A 23,832-nucleotide genomic window follows, 5' to 3' on the forward strand; every position below is an offset into this window, starting at 1 on the left:
AGTTTGCTGGCATCATGCATAATGCATTATGATGGATGAGACACTGGAATCAGCTGGGCCATATTTGTTTGCAAACTGTAACCAACAGCACGCACTGCTAAAGAGTTGTTGTTTTGTTTACAGAGAATAAGTCACGTTCAATTGCGCTAACTGATGAAACTGACTGCATTTTTTTTTTTTTTTTAGCAGTTAACGGTTAAAAAATATGTCAGCTTTGGTGTGTTTGTGATATCAACTGGCATAAATCCTTCACTTTCATATCCTCGTTTATGAGCAAAACAAGTTCAGACAGGAGCCTCAAGCAGGCTGCAGCTTTTCCATCCTCCCAGCAGAATACTCATCCCGCCAATCACACACACTCCTCATGATATTACAGTACAGTATACTGCTCTAGTATTCACCCTGTCTCTTGCTCACTCCACTGCAATTCTCTGCATCTATGAAAATGTTGCTGCCACCTACTTAAATCTGCTTTTCTCCTCTCAGGAATCTGTCTACTCGTTGATTGGTAGCACATGCTGCTCAGTGCATATACAGTACATAAAAATCACATCTGTTCACTGGGGAAAAACATGACTTTTATCTTTTACAATACCTGTATGTATATTTGCATGGCAGGCTATGTGCCACAATGTTAATAATGTCTGTGTTGCACCACTTTTTGGTTTCACACACACACTTGGAGATAAAGACAGTATGAAAAGATTTGTCTTTGTCACAGACACATTCTGTCACATTGTTTTCACCTTTGACCTTTAGACATGTGACCCGGCTCTTTCTACTCACTTATTATGTCCACAGTCTTTGAAAAGACATCATTACTTAGTGACTGACTGGCCGACATGTACACACACAAAACCTTCATTGTAAATAAAGAATGAGGAGACAGGAATTTTGTGGCCTTTGATGCTGCTTTAACTGGAATTTTTTTACTTATTATGAGAATTGATGCTTGAATTTTTTTTCAGTGTTGCAAAATAAATGCATGGACTCTAGAGCTGTGCAATGTGCACTTCACAGTTCATAAATTAGGAAGTAGAAATAGTTTATTTATGCAATGCAAAAAAAATGCAGATGCTGTGACACAAACAATCCATGGACATCCATGCTGTCCAGTATTGTGGACAGTGAGGTTGTTGCAAACTGACCATTAATACCTCAATTTTAAGTGGCAAAAATGATATTAAACTATGATTAAATTTACTGAATATGCTGAAATTAAGCACGATTAGTATTGTTGGAGGGCCTTGAAATACAGAAGTACATTCAGATAATGATTTTTTCCTTCTAGTCAGGAATGAATTTTAATGGCATTGCTGATTCTGGTGACATTAAAATAAAGTTTTAAGTAATTCAGATGTTTACCACTATGTGTTATGTGTGGATGTAGGGATATTGTAAAGATGAAGTTCATTGACCTCAGTATATTACACATACTACTTTTATCTGAGCGTTCCTTCCTATGTATAGAAACTGATTTTTGACGTTGTTACTGTAGCTTCAGTGGTCTGTCAGATTTATGATGCTGGTATTGAGAAAAAGACACTCTATCAAGCACTTTTGGTTAAAGGCAATATTGACCATGAATATATTGTTAAGGGGACTATAAGAGTGAGAGATTGAGAGTGGCGAGTTCTGAATGTAAAATGTCCTCGCTTCGTTTCTGTCAGCGACAGGCATTATTAATGCAGTGGTACAAATGAACAGGGAAACCCAGGGCGACAAACAGCCGGGAGTCCCTGCAAGCTAATTTATCACTGACATACACATAAACAGAGACTCACTCACACACATACACACACACACACACACACACACACAAACTCACGTACATGCCTGCCTATGAATGCGCACTCCACCACATTCATCTCTAACCTTTTGCACGACATCAAACCTTAACTGGCTTACCAATTAGCGTTCTCATCTCGCCTCTTTAGCTTCGGTATCAGAGGGAGGTGTTGTCAGCCTGCTCCTTTATCGCTACTCCCCCTTCATCCCTGGCTCTCACATTTCACCCTCCCATGATGCACTTCCCAGGGGGGTTGAATGCTAGGTGGGTAAACCTAAACCTCTGTGTCTGGGAGGGGGTTATTGTACTGGTGCTTAAGACGACAATGCCTCACTCCCCTCTCTTTCTTGCTCTCTCGTTAAGCCCCCCATCCAGTATAAGGCGCTGCACTTTATCAAGGCTGTATAGAGTGCTGCAGAGACATGCCGCTGCCGTATACAGGCCATTAGCAACTGCTGAGTGACAGAATGCGGAGGCTGAAGTGACAGTGACGCTGCTGATGAGCAACCAAATTATGAGATAATATGTGTGGTTGAGAAACTTGTCATATAATTTGAGTAAATCTTTAAAAAAAAATTTACAACATTATAATCATCTTTGCCAGTCTGATGGCTTTATCTATCTCATCTGGCCTATTCTTACTATGCGAATATTTTCAAACTGGAGAAGGGCAGATTTTTATCAGAGATTAACCTCTATTCTTTAGGTTAATCCACTAATCATTTGATCCATAAAGCGACAGAAAGTAGTGAAAAATGCTTATCACAGTTTCCCTGACTGTAGATGATGACTTTAAGTTGTTTGATTTGTCTGATCAGTTCAAAGCCAAACGGAATGAAATGTACAAATGGGAAAAGAAGCAAATTGTCCCATTTTAGAGGCTGGAACCAGCAAATGTTTCTGTTTAAAGGGGCAGTCCAAACTTTCTATAAATCAAGGTTCCTTTTTAGCACACCCTGCATTTTACTGCACATGCGACATACGGTACAAAACCCATAAATCTTCAGAAACTTTGGCTGTGGAGGTTGATAAATATGGGAATTCACCAGACAGGGGAAGTCTAACGCTATCAAGTTGCATTATGAGTAGTGTAGGATGCAGCAATTTGTGACATGATCCATAGAAGGAACTAAAAGCAGCTTATCTTTTTCCCTGTAAGGCTCCAACTTTATGAAAATACACCTAAAATTCAAGAGTACCACTTTAATAAATACTTTTCCGTCGATCCAAAAATCAGTCGACAAATTGTTTCAGTGCTAAACTCACAGTGATCCATGACAACTAAGTTCATGGTGATGATGTATTTCTCAGTTCATACCTTGTTTTAAAGCTCCTCCAGGCAGAGAATCTATCGCAATGTTCTCATAAATTGTTTGTTGGCTTCTGGGATTTGCTTTAATTGCATCTTCACTACACACTGCGGCCAGCCTTTGTGTCATTGTGCATGCATTGCCCGTGATCAAGCCTGATTATGTGTCCTCATGTGTTAGCGAGAGAGCTGTAGGACTGACGGCGAGTGCTGCATCATTCATGAGTGTGTGCCACCCTGTGCCTGGACTGCAGTGACCCGTAGCTGTCAACAGCGTATCCTTGAGCGTGATGGCACAGGCTGCGCTGAGGACACACTGCAGGGACTGCTGGCATGTGGAGGGCTGTGGGTGGGGTCAGGGGATGGGTGTGTCAGTCTGGGATCCAGAGAGGAAGCTCTGATATTAATTTACTACATTATCTGTCTCTTTTTGGAAGTTCTCTTTTTCGCTTCTCTTCCTCTTTAGGGAGGTCAGAGCGAATTACCAAGCTATAGAGCTGCAACCCCAAGCCTCTGTGTGCCACCTAAGGATACTTAAGCAGGATGGACCTCATACCGACATATTTCAAAAGAAGGCTAGGGCTTTGTAAGCGTGTAGAGAGGTCAGGTCATGAGTAAGCTCGGCTAGAAATAGTGATTCCCTGCAAGGGCCAACACATGAAACCACTCGTACTTAAAATCTGAACAGAAGAAAGTAGGAGGAGAAGAGTTAGAGGATGTGGATGATTGCTGGAGATATTGAAGCCTAACATTATATACTTAAGGGAATGGATAATGGAGGAATTTAAGAAGGAAAAACGAGAAATTTCAGTTCAGCTGAGACTTTCCATGCCTTCAGAGACATTAAAATATGCACACACACACAGTTGAAACCTTTCCGGTCATAACCTGTGTGTGTGTGTGTGTGAGAGAGAGAGAGCAAGACAGAGACGTATTACATAACTACATAACCCTGGCTCTCCTGCCAGTTCACTATCACACAACAGTAACTCGGTTCACACGTGTGCAGGCTTGTTTTATTTTGTGTGTGAAAGCGCAGCCTTCCATTTGTTTCTCACGCGTTCATGACCTGCCGGTAATTCATTATTTCCCAACGTGGAATAGCCATCATCTTCCACACCGATGAACAAGTTTGTCATGCATTTTAACTCACTCTACATGGAACAGCATTACATAAACACTTGGAGGGTTTGACAGAGAATACATCTGACCTTTTGTTGGCAAGATATTAGGTGTTCACTGTGAGCGAGACGTCAAAGTCCTGTCTGAGCTGTCAACCTTAAAAAAAAAAAAAAGGGAAAAATGATAATCACTGTGTTAAAAAGGCCTGGCAGTACATGATGCAAGGCATTGTCAAAGAGCTTACTTGTTTCTTTGTCCTTGGTAAATAGACTTTACAGATTCTTTTGCAGCAGCTCTGCTGATGGAAAAAATGTTTTTAGTTTTGTCTAAAGGAATCTGCCACTATAGGACTGTATGTCTGGCTTTGCTCTTTAAAGGATAATTCCAGCATATTATAATTGAGTCTTATTTTGGCAGTTTGGGCCAGTTATTCAGTTATTTTATTATTATTATTATTTGGGAATGAGGCAACATTAAAGTGTATTTTGACAAGGCAACAAAACACAAGCAGTTTGAGCATACAAGTTTTCAACACCTGTGGTTACTGGCGGTAACGCTAAGAAATCTTAACAATACAACGCTAGCTATATGTGTATTAAATCACTGTAGTTGTACTTCTACCACAGCAAGTATGTTTCACTTCAGTATGCCTGGGAACAGCTGTTTCGCTCCTCCATATTACATTATTATGTGACATACCAGTGTGTGCACAAATTATATGCAATGTGAGCATGTGCCCCCTTCTTGTCTTTTGAATTTTGTCCAGTACCTGTATGTCCATGAGTCATTTCCTGTGAATCCTTCGGGCATTTGCATGCCATTTAGATGCAGTGCAGGAATGGCGTACTCCGCCACTGACAATGCAATCTACTAGATATAGGGGTAACTAATGGCTGTGACTACAATCCAAATTTGAAAGAGAAACGAAGCAGTAAACAGTAAAATTAATGAAACTGTCTGTTGTAATCATCGATCATAACATTTTTAGTTGATATTTCACCCATTTTACTTGCACATATTACATTCGTTATAATGACTGATAGAAATTATGGCTTAAAATGCATGACCCAGTTTGCAATAAATTGTAATTATCCTTAATTATCTATAAATTAATATTAATTCATGCGTGTTACATCCAATATAAATGTGTTTGTTTTGTAAGCACAATAGGACATAATGCCTGGGTTAGAGTATTTTATATGTTTTGTGACAGCCTTAAAACCTCAATTTACAGCTGACAGAGATTAGCACTTTGCCTTACAGCTCTGTCCTCTTGCGAGTCTTGCTGCCTGAGGTGACAGGATATGCCTGTAGCCTTTTCTGTCTGTTTATCCATGTATTCATCCATACAGTTTTTTTTTTTTTTACATTCTCCATCTTGGCCATCTCTGCTGGGCCTCGTCTTGTTTTCTCTTTCTTTCTTTCTTTCTTTCTCCATCCTATACACGTCTCTTTATGTCCACCCCCCTCTCTCTTGCCGTAGGTCTTACTGCACCACCATACCTCCTAGTATTCACGCTTATACCGCAACACGCAACTATGAACCCTCATTATTTTTTTCTGTACGTTTATTTATGTGATTTATTCGCTCACCCGCAAACATACTAAATAATTCACTTGGGAGCTCTGCATGCTTTCACAGCCTCAGAATCATGCTCCAATTTAAACCCATGTATTCTATTAGTTTGTATGTATGAACACACAAACATGCGCACATGCACACACACACACACACACGCATATTCGGTACGCATGAGCAAACACGCAGACACTTTTGTCCACTACGGTGACAACATTTGCATTCGCTCACACTCAAATGAGGGGGTGAAAACAATTCTCAGAGCTCTTGTGCATTGTGCTGTGAGTGTGTGTGCTCTGAGGTAGCTGATCAGTGGGCTTGTGTTTTCCAATGTAAGGTTTCGTAACACATGCTCATTACATAACAGCAGCAAGAGTGGAGCTCAGAAGAGGGGGAGAGGAGAGAGGGAGCACACATCCATGTACGTCAGCATCCGACCCTTCCACTGACGGAGGGAATCACTGGGGAAAATCTTCTTTTTTCATGCACTGATGCCAGCACCTGCGATTCAAAGCATCCACAACTCAATTCTCCTCTCTGTCCGCAGCATCTGGGGCTATTTTTAGTGGATATTGATTGAATTACATGATGAAGCGTGTTCACAGTGCAGTGGGTGGTATGAAGGATGGCATAGCTGATTGAAAATGCTGTTATTTCTATCACTTAATGTCTCATAAGTAAAATTCTAAGCTGCACAACGTAATGTATTAACCTCTTGAGAGAGGGGCCCTCTCTCATTGTAGTTCCTCATTCCAGCTGTCAGGCGCATTGGTTGTGGTTGCATATTTACACATTGTTTGCATCTGTTTCTGGATCTGCCCATAAACACAGATTTGCATCGGGTTAACAGGACCTGATATGCGAAGATAAGTGGAATGAGTGTCTTTTACTGCGGATGAGGACGAATGCAGAAGAGCAACTGAGTGTGCAAGTGGGTCAAATTCTAGTAAAAAAAAAAAGATAATTCAGCATTACAGAACACTACAAATCCAGCTTCAGGTCATCCCCCTGCTGAAATGCATCCCCATACTGCCCCTACAGGTGGTAGAGGGTAATGGATTGACCTGATAACTAGAGTTGTACAATGCCTTTAATAGCAAAGGGCTGTTTAGTTCCCTTCTCCCCAGGGGCAAAGGGTAATAATGGTTTGATGGGGAAGATATTGCAGGCTGTGACCTCATTTGGATTCAGGATGTGTTTCACTGGACTGAGAGAGGAGGTTTTGTTAAGTGTCTGTATGTGTCCGTGTAGGTGTGTGTGTTTCTGTCTGGTTGTGTCCTTCCTGGCGACATGCTTAACAGAAATGAGCTATCAGAATTCGAGGGCATCCATCAAACTAATGATTATCCACTTCACCCTCTCTCCCGGGATGGAGGGATGTGTCATGGTCACCTGGGGCATGGCAACATATTTTCCCTGAGCCACTAGTCTCTCTGGCCCTGCTCCCTTAAAGCTCCATCACCAGCTGAGAAAAGTGCGGACGAGGGGGGGAAGAGAGGAAAAAGAAACGTCACCTCGACTGAGTTGTTTAAGTTGAAGGATGTTCAGTGTCTGACAATAGACAGGAGCACAAAGCAATGCCACTCAGCTTTTCCTAGAGGGAGTGTAAGCACTCCTCAGCACTGTCTTGAGAACAAAAAAAGAAATGCATGCACACTCAGGGAGCCTGCCACCTTATCCTGAATTGTTGGTAGATATTCTTTTAGTACATTCCAGATAATTACAATTCTGTACTGTAACCCTTTTTTTTTTTTAAATCCCCACACATTCACAAGTCGGCTTAACTCATCTAAAATTCATAACAGTTTAATAATGCTTAATTGTTTTATTAATTAAAGAGATAATGGAAGCAAGCTGCAACATGGATGATTAAATAATTACCCATCTATCTAATGAGTAGTGTTAGGACTGCTTCTGGAGTTGAACTCAGTTTGCATTAATGTACTGTAAATTGAATTGACTCAGCAACAGTTTGTCAGGGTTGTTTTATCTGAATAAAACACAATAGTTGAATAAAATCTAGAAACATGACCAAAGTTTGAACCAGAACAATAACCACGTCTACAGGCTTGCTAGCAGCTCTGTGAAGCACAGCTATGCTCTTGAGCTAAATACTAACATCAGCATGCCAACATGCTCACTGTGACAATGCTGTTTATCCGGTTTACTGTCATAGTTTAGCAGGTAACCATGCTAACATTTCCCGGTGAGGCTGATTGGAATGTCTTTCATTTTGCAGGTGGTTTGGTCAGGGTAACAAAGCTACCCAAGTACTCTCTGAGTCATCCTTATTTGATGTTTTGACTACTGAACATTTTGTTTAACTCTTAGCCTCGCTGACAGTCAAAATATTCAAATCGCTTAATAAATTGCTCCACCTGGGCTTTTTAACAAGTGAGGACAACATGGCAAACCCAGCATATTTATGCTGAACATGATTCAAAGTAAGAACACACTAGACACATGTATAGGTATGTGCAAAAGCAGTGTCGCATGGGGATAATACATGGACATCTCACTTATTTCCCATGCAAACACGTTCCTCATCTTCTTATCACTTTTAAACAAAGGACGGCTTGACACATTTCACACGTCAACACCTCCTTAGTCCCACACGGGGAGGCAGCTCCCTCTTTCTCTACGGACACATTTGCGTGAGAACATCTGAGAACTTTTAAAGAGGATGTTTGCAGGATTAAGAAGCTACTAATTAAAGATCACTCATCTCAGAAACTGTGAAACTAGGGAGGTTTAAGCGGCCTTCCTGAAAATCTCCACTGTGCTCGTGTGTTGCGCCGCCGCACATTCACAGTTTAACATGTGCATCCCTGCCAAAGGCAGGGCAGACAGGTGAAGTGTAATGCGAGGATGTGGAGTGCTTAGGTGAGTCCAGTGAGCAGCCTATCACCCACGGTGGCCTTTGTCACCTTTCAGCAAGGCTCGTCGACTCCTGCCTGAGCAGACAGTTGGCTTAACACGGCCTGTCACTTTAGATCTGAGTAACCACCTCAAGTCATCCTCAGAGAATGAGAGTGATTTAAGATGTGAGAAGCTCACCCTTTCCTGCTAATACGCACCTTTAAGTAGATGCCTTTTAACATTGTACGTGTGTGCTCGTGTGTATTTGTAACACAGGGACAGTAAAGCTATTTGTGTTGCAGAGTAACAGCTGGCATCTCTGTCTTGCACTTATTTCTATTTCCCTTCCACACCAACTTTCCTCAACTAGTTTGCTGTTTGTAAGTTAATATCTCCAGCTCTGCACATATTTTTTTCTATTATGTGTTAAGTTTTTTTTAAAAGATTTTAGCTTCTTAATAGTTAGATCTTTAATTAGATGCTTCAGTTGAAACACATTAAAATATGTAGAAAAAACTGGTACAAGAGCCCAGTATAGGCTCAGAAGTATTCCTGCCATCCGGTGCATCACATCTGTCACTGCCTATAGAAAAAGCAAGTATGTGTCTATGCATGCTTGTGCTCCGATGTGACTTATGTGGGTCACTGATGCCCTATGGTACGGCATGCCCAGTCCTGTAGTGGAGGTGTGCGGATGTCAGGTTGCATTTAGCTGGCCAGGATGATTAACCAGCGATGTGTCCTTGTTATTACTGAGAAGAGCCAGAGGAAAGAAGCGTTGATCTGTTTAATGGGAGATAGATGGAGAGAGATTGGCCTTGGGTACTGATCACTAACAATGATGGATAACGGGGGCAGCAGGGCATCTGGGAGGCAGTTTCGCAGCCTGGCAGTGGAAACATTAGTTCAGAATACTACGTTAAGCAGCCAGGAGGTGTTTCCTCCTTGTCAATGTGGTCGACTTTGCAAAAAAAAAACTCCACATATATTATATTGCATATATGCATACTGCATACTTGAACTGAAAACGCATAGTTCCAGTTCCCCATTAGTATGGGAACGTGCTACCATGTAAGACATATTATCATAGCACTAAAATAGTTTTGAGGATGTATCATTTTATCATTGTGAAAGTTTTTGCTCAATGCAAATTAACATAGTTTATCAGTAGGAAGCAAGACTAATGGTAGCATGAATTTATATGATTAACACTTGCACTGAGCAACTAGGTTGTTCTGTATGTTTAAAAGCCACTCAAGGCTGAGAGAACTTTTGATAACTTTAGATTTAGTTGTTGGTTCTCTCTGAGAGTGACAGAAGTTTTTGATTTTGAGTTAAAGAATTTTTTTTTTAATATCGTATATGTATGTCGTTTTCACTCTTGCTTATTGGTCTTGTACAAGCTTGTGTTTATTTGTGTGTGTGTGTGTGTGTGTGTGTGTGTGTGTGTGTGTGTGTGTGTGTGTGTGTGTGTGTGTGTGTGTGTACATGAGCAGCAGGGGTGTTGAGCACATGGGTACTCTGAAGTATTGAGTATGGAGGGGAAACGCTCTTTTCCTGAGCTTTGGGAAAAAGGAAGGAAGCCATCACCAGTAACCAACACAGACACACACACACACTGTAGTACTCCTGCTCCTACGTACAGTAGGTCTAGGAATAGACTATGACTTACTGCACATGAACCCACCCACCTTGAAGGGCCTGTCTATTATTTTTAAATTCACATCTTATGCATTACTCATAGATTATGGGATGACCACCATGACTAACATCATTGCTGCTCAAAATATTTCCAGTGTAGGTGGCCTGTTGTTCATACGTTTGGAATATAGCAACTGTCTCTGGCAATTTCCTTCCCTTATTGGATGGTTACCGAGAGATCCTGCTTTGCTCTGGCCCACCCCTGTAAACAGGATGCTCACGTGGGAGTCCCACCCATCTCCCTGCTTCCTCCACTGAGCATTCCCATGGCCAGACTGAGACGTTTGCCTCCATCCAGTCATCACACGTCCATATGAGATGGTCGCAAATGGCACCATCCATACAGGAGGAGCTTTCAGACTTCTCTTATCACAAAAGTAGTCCACTCAGGCTGTCTGTATTGTTCTTCCTCTGTAAAGTCTCTTGCTGTTTTTGGTCCATCAAACTTTCAGTGGGGTGGGGGTGGGGGGCAATTATATGGATGCACATATGGAGATGGTTAATCACTGTCACTGTGTCAGTGTATGTATGTGTGTGTGTGTGTGTGGATGTCAGCAAGGGGAAGATTAGGGTGCGTGTGTTTGTGCATATGCTTGTGTGGGAGAGAGCGCATTCCAACAAAAGGCCTAAAAATAGTAGGAATATGCCCATGTGACATATTGAGGCTAAAAGCTTGTGAATAATTTGTCTAATGCAACACATACCCTCTTTCTCAGCTCAATCATGAAAATATGTGCCTGCTGGTTACCTCTGCCAGCCAGCGAAGTTGGAAGGGGGTAACCAGTCTGTTCAGTCACCAGTCGCTTTGTCTCTCTGTTAGCAAGATATCACATTTGGATTTGGATGAATTTTGGTGGACGATAACATTTGGCCTAAGATATTGTTGATTTTGGTGGTAATGTGGAATTTAAGATTTAGTTGTACCTGTTATGCTGCGTTATTTTTTTCCTTTTTATTTGATTTTAGAGCAGATAAATAATATTAGTCACAGTTCATGTACTTAATACAAGTAAATATTACGTATAGCGTATCTAAATAGCAACGTGATTGACATATTAAACAATGTTTTAATATTAAAGCTATGTGTTAAGGTTTTTTTAGGTACTTGCTGGTAAATGGCATTTATCAATTCAGTTCGCTTCCTTATCTCATCTCCTTATCTTTCCTTCCCCACGTTAGAGGAAACCTCAGTCCTAATTTTTACCTCGCTTATCTACACCACTTATTTGGAAGTGAAAATGAAAGTGGACACCTGTTCTATTAATCCGTCGCCTAGTAAAGCTATTTGTGTGTACAATGTGCACTGGTTCAAATTTGTACCAGGAAGTGGCCAAGCAAAATTTAATGGATAGTTTAATTTCCTAATAATAATAATTTAGAAATCAATTTATATTTGATCAAACTGTATGAACTTTGCCTTGATTATGATTGTGGTTGTTCTCTTTTTTTCTTGTAGCTGTTTCTTCCACTCTCCACTTCACTCTCTCTCATTTCCCCAAACAATAAATAAACATTTTGCATTTTACTACCAGCCAGCACCTACACACATCACACATGAGCGTACACATACTCAAAATGATACAAATGCCCAGTAATTTAATAGCTTTTCATTTAGAGTGGATGGTAATGATGACCCTTAAATGAGAGCTGAAATCTGAGGCTTTGTTCGCTCCATGCGCACTCCATTTGTTTCCCTAAAAGCAATGAAATGAGTATGGAGATCGACAGTGGAGGGGAGGGGGACCAGGACAGAGAAGGGACAGTTTTTAGATGCAGCGTTGGTAAGAAAAAAAAGACATGGACATGAACAAAAACTCTGTTTATGGCCCTTCAAAGAATGTAGCCATCAAAGCCATTAAAGTCGTAACAGTGTAAGTCACAATTATCGTTCTGTTAGGATTTGGTACAAATCTAACAGAACTTTTTTTTGTGTAGCTTGCAGATATTTCTCTGTCCCATTTTAAAGAAGGATAAGGAGCAGTACAAATGTGTAATTCATGGAATTTAATGAATATGTCTGTGAGGACTTTAATGAGGTCAGATCAGTAAAAAGTACAAACATAACATGTCTTTTATTCAAATATTCGAAGGAAGTTTCTAATAATGTAATGCCAAATGGAATTTCGGCAGAATTTTTAACTCGCAGAACAACGAATTTGGAATAGCACAGGTCTCATATATTGCACTAGCTAAAACGCATTTATCTTTAACTTACGACTGCCAGCTTTTGATTACTGCAGTGAAGTCAAAGCAGACTGCCACAGCACAGAGAGAAATTATGAACAAGAAGTGTGCTTTCATGCTACTTAGATGATCATATACAGTATATTATAGAGAGCTTCACAGCTTTGTGCACAGTGTTAGCTACATAAAACATTTTATGGCTATTATGTTACCATATTTAAGTGGGCATTGCCTTTAGGTGGGTTTATAAATAGTCCTTCACTTAAAGGAGTAAGAGACACAACTTTTTCCCCAGAACCACCCACTCGTGTCAAGAGTTTGATATTCCATATGGAATAAGCATTGATGCTAGATTTCGGTATTATGTTACACGTGCTGTTTATCAGATCTGACATGTGTAACTTTATAATCAACAATTTTGCTGCATCTTTGCATGTTGTACAGTTGTTCAGAGGCTATTCTGCATGCCCTCTCAGTTTGTATGATAGTTTGTGCTGTTTAAGCATACCAACACAGCCCTCCCTTGTAGTCAAACATGACTCATGATCAACATTTAACAATAGTGTGTCATGTTACACACTCAGCATTTTGTCAAAGCAAATATCCTTTTGCAAACTAGGCTATTGATTCTGCTGTGAACACAAGATTACCTTGTAGCACAGAGGAAAGGTCAGGGCTCAGTGGCTGTGCTTGTTTAAAAAAAAAAAAAATTATAGGCAGATTGTGTAAAACTGACTCTTGAACAAGGTGAATTCCGCTGCGTATATGTTAGTGACAATCATTAGAATAAAATATGTATGCCTGGTCGAGACCTCGGGTTTAGCCACATCAGCTCAAATAAGTAGGCCTCCGGTCAGAATGTTAAAATCTGCTGAGCATGTTGGATGAGAGCAGTGTGCAGTACAGTACTCCACTGCATTAGTTTTACAGTTGGCATGTGAAAGATCTGAATTATTTAAAGCAATTGAGTGTGTATGCGAGTTCGCACTTGCTTACCCTACTGACTCTTTCTTCCTCACTTTAACTCACCCCCTCCTCTTCGGTCTGTGTGTTTGGAGTCAAGTGAAATATGTGTGAAAGAGACAGTGCAAGATGGATGCATTTACAGTAGGCCACAGGATGTGAGACACTTTCTAAGGCCATCTGTCGCTTGGAAAGGAAAAACTTCGTAAACCACAGCATGAATCTCTTGGCCGAATGGGAAAACACGGAGGTTAAACATGCTGTGAGCAAAAAATATAAAACCATAGATAGAATGGAGAAACCTAACGCCAGGCAGCCGGACAGATAGAAGAGAAACGACAGGGGGAGGACAGAGCATGCCAGCCCGGGGAGATTTTTGCGGAGGTGGAGGTAGACAGAAAGCAGGTGGATGTTTAGACAGAACGATAAGACAGGCTGGCTGACAGAACGCCTGATAAGCAGCCTGACTGTCAGGTTTTGCAGGCTGGCGGTGAAGCGAGAGAACAGGGCACGGAGAGGAGGCAGACAGCTGGGTAAAACTGAATAAGGGAAGCTCAGAAACTGTAAGAGCACAATTTAGAAGAGGTGCACCTGGTATTGAATTTGATGCTCTATTAATGTAGAGCTGCTCTGAATGCAAATCCACACCATTCAATTTCATGTGCAAAGTAGGACATTCAAGGCTGGCAGTCATGCTGAATGTATTAAGATCTTATGCTAACCCAGCATTGTGATGGTATTGTGATTGAGCTCTCCTGCTAATCATTGCGGGTATATTTTTCATTTTGTGACATTATATAGCACAGATTAGTTTTTCACCTGTTTAGTGAAACATCCATTGTTGATTGTCTTAGAATTTTTTACAGACATTCACGGTCCCCTGATGATGCATCCTAATGACTGGTGATTCCTTGACTTTTTGTATAGCACCTTCATGAAGCTGGCTTTTGTGTTTTGTAGTGAAATGTCGTAACACTGTTTGATGGATTGCCATGAAATTTAACATAAGAACATTGATCCCTTTACGTTTCGTCATCATCATTTGCTCAATTTGCTCAAATGTTAGCATGCTAATCTTTGAACATGATAAACATTATACCCACTAAGCATTAGCATGTTAGCATGCTGACATTGGCATTTAATTCAAAGCACCACTGAGACTAAGTACAGTCTCACAGGGCTGCTAGCATGGCTGAACACTCTTAATCTTGTTTGGTTTGATTTTACATATTCTTAAGTGGCATTGCATCTGTTTCTTTGTTCCAGGGAAGCCCCAAAGCATCGAGAGCTCAGAGCGAGTCCAGCTGTCAGGGACATACAACGTTCGGAAAGGGAAGCTCCAGCTACCGGTCAACCGCTGGACCAGACGGCAAGTCATCCTGTGCGGCACCTGCCTCATCGTCTCCTCTGTCAAGGAGAGCCAGACGGGGAAGATGCACATCCTGCCGCTCATTGGTGGAAAAGTATGTCTAAGTCACACCACAACAGGGCACAACTGCCTTCTCGTTATCTGTTTTTTGTCTTTCTCTTTTATGATAATTGTATGTAAATTATGCTCTGGATCATAAACTCACAATGTCACATCAGGAGATAGTGACCTGATAAAAATCACTCTTATTACCCTCTGCAAATGTCTCCCTGACTGTGAGGTTTGTCCTTGATGACATTTCACCTTCAACAACTGTTTGTCCTTTAATGTGACATCCATTAATAATTCGTGCTTTGTTCATTTTAGCCCAAGGTAAAACAGAAATAGTGTGAGTCATGTTTTAATAGTCCAAATGTTTTCAGTATTCTGCACTTCTAATCTGGAGTCAAGACATACTGTAATGTTTTGTGTAATGGATCACTACAGCTTTCAAGTCACCGTATTTTTCTCTACTTGTTTGAAGTATCACCTAAAAGTGACCTTTATCCGTTTATGGCTTTATGGATCTGAGTATCTGCAAGGCCACTAAATAAGCTTGCCTGGAAAGCGCCTTCAATCCATCTGCCTGACACAAAGGACACTCCATACCCAACCACACCCCGTTTATAAACATTTCACGCACAACACATGACCTCTAGTCAACCATTTATCCTTACACTGCCTTTGCATGTGCCTGAGTGTGGTGACATGGTGTGTATGCGTGCTAGTATTCTATTCAGACACTGTAACTAGTCAGCCATTCATTCACGGAGACCATGTGCTTAAATGTGTGTGACTCTGCGTGTCTAAAGAGCAATTTCATATACAGTAACATTTGCTCATGCCACGCACATGAGTTCATTATACGATCATGCGTGCCTTGTATTTTTTCACGAGTGTGCTTCTGGTTGACTGAATTTAGCTACACTGCAGCCATTCAGGATCTTATTCCCTTGAACGGAAGCAGTTTCAAATAAGAAATAATCTATTGAGACGTCCATATGTCAGCTTTTCCTCTCTGTTTCCTATACTTCATGACTAACTCATGACACAGGGTTATTATTTATATTCTGAGGGGGACCAGAAATTTCAGTTTTTCAGACTGTGATGCCACTCCTGTGTTTGTCGAACTGCAGGTGGAGGAGGTGAAGAAGCACAATCACTGCTTGGCCTTCAGCTCTGCAGGGCCTCAGAGTCAAACCTACTACGTCAGCTTTGACAGCTTCACGGAGCACCTGCGTTGGCACAGACATGCTGCCAAGGTACTGTGTGTGCATGTGCATGAGAGTTAGCAAAAGAAAGCATATGCTCCGAGGCGCTACTTACGGGTCAGCTGCAATGTATGTCAGAACATGTGTGATTGCAAGTATGGAAATATGGCACTGCACCCACTGTGGCCCCACTGCCCGTATGAGCTGAGTGGATTGAAAAACTACACATATTTCTCTGCTGTCCACTCTGTAGTAGTAGTTTCTCTGGGTGCGCTCGCACACATAAATACCACTCATGGCTCTCTTTCCTTTCTCTCATTTGAACTCAAGTAGGCCATAGCCAGAAAACCTCTTTTCTAAATATTAACAGGGACATGCATGTCACCAGCACCCAGAGGGCCACTCAGAATAGAAGCCTGGATAGAAGCAGCACGTGCCACGGTGACGACTGCTGAGCCTCTAGCTAACTCCACTCTGAAAAGCTCGAGTAGAACAAACTGTAGATTTTCTCCTTTATGATGAGGTGGAAATTTATGCTGTCAATTCGTTTTAGATGGCAGCTTATGCAGTTTGACTAACAAATGATTGCAAGTTAACTGCTCTACGCACCTGCAGTTTATTAGATTACACAATGATGTAATGTGTCATGTTACATCACTAACCAGTTGGACTTTTCCCTCGACTTCTCCTGACTCTCTAATCCTAAGAAGATTGGCCATTGAATGACATTTGACCCCGTTGCAGCAAGCCACACACACAGTAAACCAGTAAGGTCTTGTGTGGAAGAGATAATCCTGTTTAACTCCATGTTTTTCTTTGTCTCTGATACCTCGCCACTCTTCTTTGTTTTCCTCCCCACACACCCCCTCGCCTCCGTCTAGATGGTGTCCCAGAGAATCAACTCAGTGGATCTGTCCTGCTGCAGCCTGGAGCAACTTCCTCCCAACCTCTTCTACAGCCAGGACCTCACCCACCTCAACCTCAAACACAACTTCCTGCCTGCAGACCAGCGGCTGCAGCAGCTGCAGAGGTACAATGCCATTGTAAATCTATAGTAAACACACCTGAGGCTAAACTGTAAGGAGGGGAAGGGCCAGGAAGAAGTGAAAGACAACGAGGGGGTGGATGGACTTCAGGAGGTGGAAGAAACAGTTTAAGGATTTGTTGGATGGTTTGGGCAAGATGAGACTTGAGGAGGTTTAGCAAAGCTTAGCATAATTTGGCCACAACAGGTGCTGGGCTGTGCTATTGTATAGGAGAAGACAGACGAGACACTTAGACAGCGAGGCTTCCCTAGACTCAGCAGGTCATGGCTGGCTGGTTTGGACAGCTTTGGCCTCCGCCTGCAATTTGCAAGCCATCGACCTGAGCAGTCTAGGACCGAGGCCATTGGCATGCAGGGACCAAAAAGGCTAGCCAGGGCTGTGCTATACCAGGCTAGGCCAAACGAGCCCAGAGCCCAGAAGGGTAGATGTGTCTGCAGGGAAGCTTTTAATGTGCCTGGCCTCCGTCACTCTCTCTCTCTGTGGGCACCATCTGCTGCATGCTTATCATGGTCCCAGATTAAAGCCCACAGCCAAGACGTATGTGTGCGTGCGTGTGTGTGTATGTGTGTGTGTGTGCGTGTGCGCGCCCACATTTATTTGCATTCATATACACAGTATTGCATGTGCATGCCTGTCACAATCTCATAAGAATTTTGCCAAATTTACCATTTAAGTGAGTAAATTTGTAAATCTGATGCATGAGTATGTGTCAGCAGTGTTTCAGAATGGAGTGTGTCTGTATATGTGAAAGGGAGAGAGAGAGCCGCTTGCCATTATGCAACAGAAGAGGTGTCTCCAGGCTACAGATTTAGGGGTTAGTGCTTCCAAAGTCTTGACACAGTATGGCATACATTTTTTAGATGACTGCACTGACAGGAATATGTATTTGGGTATGTGTGACTGTGCATGTGCAATCTTGCATGCCTGTGTGTCGTCCTGAGAGAAAATTATGAATGAGAAGGATGTCAGGATTTTGTGTTGCTCCACCACGGCCTTTTTATTCAATCATCTTTTTATTTCTGAATAATGACTGGTGGCTAAAAAGACGATGTCCAGGGGGAAAGAACTAGTTTTTAAATCTGAGTGAGTAATGCACAGCTCCCCTGCTGGTCAAGCAAGATAGCATTCATTTAGCCTTGCCAAATCTAAGTAGGCTCATCCGCATTTGACCCAGCATGACGGGAAAAGAGGTCAGTAATGAGAAAGAGATGAATAGTTAGCTGAAAATAGAGCCGTTTTGACAGAAACATGTAGCGAAGTTACTTGAGTACTCGCTTTGCCCCTGAGAGACTGAAGTCAAAAAAGCCGGAGTCAAGAACAATAATACTCTGTGTGCATACCAGTAGTACTCTGTGTGCAGCCTCCATGAATGTGGGTGCGTGTGTTTTGGTGTGGACGGTTGTGTGAGAGTCTGTTTTTGTTTCAGTATAAACACCGGCTTTCTCTGACATCTTACACGGGGTCAGAGTGCTTTGTATTTTTCCAAGAGGAATGGAATGTGTGAACCTGCCACATGCCTTTCCCCTCCTCTCTCTTCTCTCTCTGGCCAAATACTAACTGGTGGGTGATTTGCCAATCAGATATGCATAATCAGTTGTCCGGGATACTAGCTCTTTCCTCTGGCATGGGGCTTCCTTCCCACCATGCATCTCTCTGTGAGACAGAGGTCACCACACACTGTGGGGAATATCTGATGTTCCATGCATATGATTGAACCTTTGGCCTGTTTATTTACATATGTATGATAGAGTAGCAAGTTACGAAGGACATAAAAGTAATGGAAATGAAGGGAGATGGAAAAGGAGAGGGAGCAAAGTTGGACAGAATACTGGTGGAATGGTTTAATATGAGATAAAAGGGGGTAAATAAGGCCAAGTGAAAGGGTAAAAGTTGCATTAATTGATTGTTGAAGCTGAAAAAAAAACCCAATATTGACATATTATCATTTCATAAAAGTCTATATGGTGAGAAAGTGCATTTGCTCATTTACACATTCAGCCGCCACAAAGCAACATTAGCGTTCATTTAGAGTTTCTGTTCATCTAATGAATCAAAGGCCAATATTCACTGTCCCTTTAGCTTTCGGTTGCTCCTCACCAACTCCTGAAAAAATATCCAGCTTTTTAGGTCACTAAATGCTCCACTATGTTGACCAGTTGTTGCCAACAGTGGCTTTATCAGAGCCGAGCAACTAAACGATAAAGGCCAGATTTGAGGTTGACGATAGTGGGGTTATGAGCCAGAACACAATGAGCTAAAATAAGCTAAAAGGCTCTTTTAGCTTGAATTTTTTAATGCTAAAAACCTACATTAAACCCGCATTAGCAGGCTATTTTGATCATTTGGGTTTTGTGCAACGAACTGTAAATCAAACGATATATTATCACTTTATGAAATTGTTATGGTGAATGTGTTGGCAAACAGTTGCCAATTTACTCGTCCAGCAGACCCAGAGCAGCATTAGTCTTAATTTGCTGTCTTGTTCACTTGAATAATGTAAGACCAATATATTTAATCTTTATTTCACTCATTCACTTTGCTTTTGGCTCTGTTTTTGATTCTGAAAATTGTCTGTGTTTAGCTCGCTAGAAGCTCCATTATGTTCATCAGCTGGTGCTGAGCATGGCTGGAAATGAGGTTGATGAGAGTAGAGTTGTGATGTGGAAAACAGAGACGATGAGCTAAAAGATCTGAGGGAGAATTGCATATTTGTGTTGTAATTCTCTGTGGGCTTGTCAGTTTGAGCAAAATCTTTTCATTTAATCCATTGTTAATTAAAATGATTAGTGCAACTTCAGATACACAAGGGCAGAAGTACACAGCAAGGCATGGGATGATGGGACAGCATGACACAGACACAGGAGAGACTTTTGGGGGGGGCGTATGAGCATTACTCAGCAGATTACAGAGGTTGATTTAATGGCAGAATGACATTTTCCCACACACCCCCCACCCACTGCCTGCAGGAGTCACCCTCAGCTGGAATTACTTGGCCACCCTAATCAATAGCTCTGACATCTCAGTTGCCTTTTTCTCGGTCACCATGATATACTGTGAGCGTGTGTGTGTGTGTGTGTGTGTGTGTGTGTGTGTACATAGGGAGGAACATCAAGTAGTGCCAGTTTAAGCAGCTGCTCCAGCCTGTGGTGCTAATATAGCGCATTGCTCATCTCAGGCTTGCCATAGCTGCTCTCTCTGTGCACATGATAGGTGAAAGTGTGTTGCATGTGTGTCTGTATGTGTGTAAATGGATAAATAAAGACACAGAGTGCTTTTCCCTGTTTCACCTTGGTCCCTTGGCTCCCTCCCCGAGGGGCTAACCCCTCTGAAGGTCACCGCTCTGCCATAGGACACCATGCCAAATGCCACTGGTCACTGTTGTTTGAATGAACAACACAGACGTCAATGCTGCACTTGTTTGCTCAACAATCAAATGTGATGGTTTAGTCCTACAGTGAAGGAAGGCTTTGTTTATGGGTGTGTTGAATCCAACCATGTGTTTTTCAATTAAACAAATTCTGTATAAGCTATATGTAGCTTTGTAGCTTGGCTCCATTTCCCATGAATATATTCATTAATATATTTATGAATATCTTCTTCTCTCTTGTAATATTCATGTTGACAAGATACAACTACATACACACTCACATCACTCTTTCTCCTCTCTTCTCTTTTCCTAATTCGTCAGTAATACTCAGCCCTCTATTTCCAGATTTTCTCGTCTGCGGAGCCTCAACCTGTCCAACAACCACCTTGGTCAGTTCCCTCTGGCCATCTGTGACATCCCCACACTGACGGAGGTCAACCTCAGCTGTAACTACTTGGCCTCTGTCCCCAGCTCCGTGGGAGCCATGACCAAGTAAGTAACAGAATGGCTATTGGGGATACCGGCCTGATGTAGGCCGAACATACCTGAATCTGAAGTTCAGGCATATTGTAGCCCTGTTCTAAATCCACTTGAGTTGCTCTTCCTTTCTTGGTTATTCTACTATTCATTCTGATTTTGGCGTTTAATTTAGTGATCCCTACTTTTGGCTTGTTATGTTGGTAATTATCCAACTCTTTCACGTATTATATTGGTCTTCTCTGCTGAACTGGAGCCAATGCTTGCTTGCGTTGATGCCATCTCAGGTCTGGGAAGTCGGTAAACCTTTTCACACAGCATCCGTATTTTTGCCAGTTTGTGAGTCAAAAGTTTACGTAGCCAAATGTTGGAGTTACCTAGCAACAAGCACATGGCATAACAACCACCATGGCGTACCTCTCTAGTTTCAGCATGTGAGCAAACAACAACACAGCTTGCACAGGTCATGTGTGGTGCTTGCCTGTGTCATTTTGCTTTAGTCATGGCCTGTCCCCCAGTCTGTTTAATAGCTGATCCAGTCCCCTCTTCTTACTTGGCTGTTTGAAAAATAATTAATGTAAACTGACATTTGAAAGGTTTGTTGAGCTTTTTATTGAGGAGTTGTGTACAATCTGGTTTTGATCATCTCCTTTTGTACGTTGAAACTTGAGCTTTTCCTTGGAAAGTTGATAAAGTATCTTGCATTTCTTTTGAGGACCATTGAATGCCACTTTTTAAAAGTACTTAGTGTACATTTTTACTCTGTCAGCTCCAGGTTTTATTTCTAGGCCTACAGTTTCAAGAAGATGGGAAGAATTTTAAAAAGTTGAATAAAACTTGATAATGTGTGCATTATTTGGTCCAATTTACCCCACCATGGCAATAGTGAATACATAGATTAAGGGAGTTATTTATTAGCAGGGTCAGTACTGACATATGGACAGCATGTTAGTGCTTAGTGCTTTAAACCTCATTTGAAACTTGACATACAGGTGTGTGGGTTGAGACAAGGCTATATGAGAAGTTAATCTGCAGGAATGATCTGGTATGCCTGTAAATTCCTCAAGTGGCCAGCAGGGTATTAATGCTGCTACTGCCATCTGCTGGACACTAAGGGCACTGATTATGAATGCTGAAATTGTTTAACAAGTTCTAGGTGGTACAACATCACTGATCCTGAGCAAATAAGCAAAACTCTTTGTTAAAATCACCTCTTTCATGAATGGGTCATTTGTTTAATCTCGTGTTCCTCTGTCAGTTTGCAGACATTCCTGTTGGACGGCAACAGTCTAGATGAGCTTCCCAGTGAGCTGGGTTCCCTCCAGAGGCTGAGTTATTTAGGCCTGTCCTTCAACCAGTTCAACCACGTGCCCCAGGTGCTGGAGCAGTTGGCCTCCATGGAGAAGCTGTGCATGGCTGGAAACAACCTCGAAACACTCACCCTGCAGAATTTCAGACTCCTCCGTGTCAAACACATTGATCTGAGGTACAGCGATGCAGGCAGACCATTAAACAATATTTAAGAAAGTCACAATCAGGAGATTATGATAGGGGGGTTTGCGATAGCATTTTGTCAAGAGCATGCACCACTTGAAGTCCTCAGTCATGCTTGTCGGAGGCGATGTACTCACTGACACTTGTAATCCCACTAATGATGCAAACAAAAACACTAAGACGGAGCCAAAACACGAGCAGACTGTCAGACAGCACGGAATCAGGAAATCATTTGCTTGTAGTGTCTCCATCAGGTGTCTTCCCACTGTTTGCAAAGAGTGACTTGCACTATTTTACCAGTTAATACTTCACTCCCTCTGGCTTTGCTTAGACAAGGTCAGTAAATACGTCTCCCAGCATTCTCACCTGTTTGGGCAAAGATCACGTGGCATCTCTGATGAGGATGTGTTCTTATTCTTTTGTCAGTGCTGCAGCTCTTTTTTAATTAATCAAGAAGTTTAGGACTCTAACTCACTTATATTTCTGTTGAATATTATTCTTTGAAATAATCGTTTGGTTTATAAAATGTTGTAAAATAGTGAAAAATGCTTGAAACAAGTTCTCAGGGGCAAAGATGACTTCTTAAAATGCATGAAAAAAAAAACAATTCTAAACACGAAGATGCTCCGTTTATTCTCATATAAGAGCACAGCACATTTTTAGAATTTTCCCATGGAAATGTACCGAAAATTAGTCATTTATTATCAAAATTGTTGCTGATTAGTTATTGGTCAATTGACTAAGTGCTTAATCAACTATTTAAACTTTAGATGAGTCAACAGAAGTTAATCAACAACAATTTGTATTAAACATACATTGTTTTAGTCACTTTTCAACCAAAAATGCTAAACTTTTCTTGTTTTGAGCTTCTCAAACGTGAGAATTTGCTATTTGAGTTTGAACTGTTCATTAGATCCCCAAGTCATCTTCAGGTTTGGGAAATAATGAGTCATTAATAATGATCATGAATTAATGAAGTTAACTGAAAGAAATACTGACAGATTAATGGAAATTGAAAATAATACTTTGCTGCCCTGATCAATTTAATGAGCATTTTTTCAATTTTTAAAAGTCGATATTATGAAATTCTGCTTCTTTTTACAGTAACAGAGTTTCACTTTTATTTAATTCCAGTGCTTTTTAATTCAAAATACCTCTTTTCGAAAAAAGACCATTTTTATTTCAGTGACAGCATTTCTTTAATTACAATACTTTAAACCGCCTCATTTAGTCCTAAAGTCTATGCCTGTCAATCATGACAAAAAGGGTTTTGGGATTGGCTGTTAGTTTGAATATAGTAAACCAAATTCTGGTGTTTGTTCA

General features: G+C 41.4%; 1 protein-coding gene across 1 annotated transcript in view; it reads left to right on the plus strand.

Moving 5' to 3' along the window:
- phlpp1 (PH domain and leucine rich repeat protein phosphatase 1) overlaps positions 1-23,832 on the plus strand; it is a 42,815-nt gene that overhangs the window by 10,893 nt on the left and 8,090 nt on the right. The window contains exons 2-6 of the mRNA XM_070844463.1: positions 14,773-14,969; positions 16,051-16,176; positions 17,007-17,155; positions 20,884-21,030; positions 22,274-22,501. Coding sequence (XP_070700564.1) covers positions 14,773-14,969; positions 16,051-16,176; positions 17,007-17,155; positions 20,884-21,030; positions 22,274-22,501 — 847 coding nt within the window. The remainder of the gene's footprint in view (positions 1-14,772; positions 14,970-16,050; positions 16,177-17,006; positions 17,156-20,883; positions 21,031-22,273; positions 22,502-23,832) is intronic.

This window comes from Pempheris klunzingeri, chromosome 15 (genome assembly GCF_042242105.1).
Source record: "Pempheris klunzingeri isolate RE-2024b chromosome 15, fPemKlu1.hap1, whole genome shotgun sequence".
Classification (NCBI taxonomy): Eukaryota; Metazoa; Chordata; class Actinopteri; order Acropomatiformes; family Pempheridae; genus Pempheris; species Pempheris klunzingeri.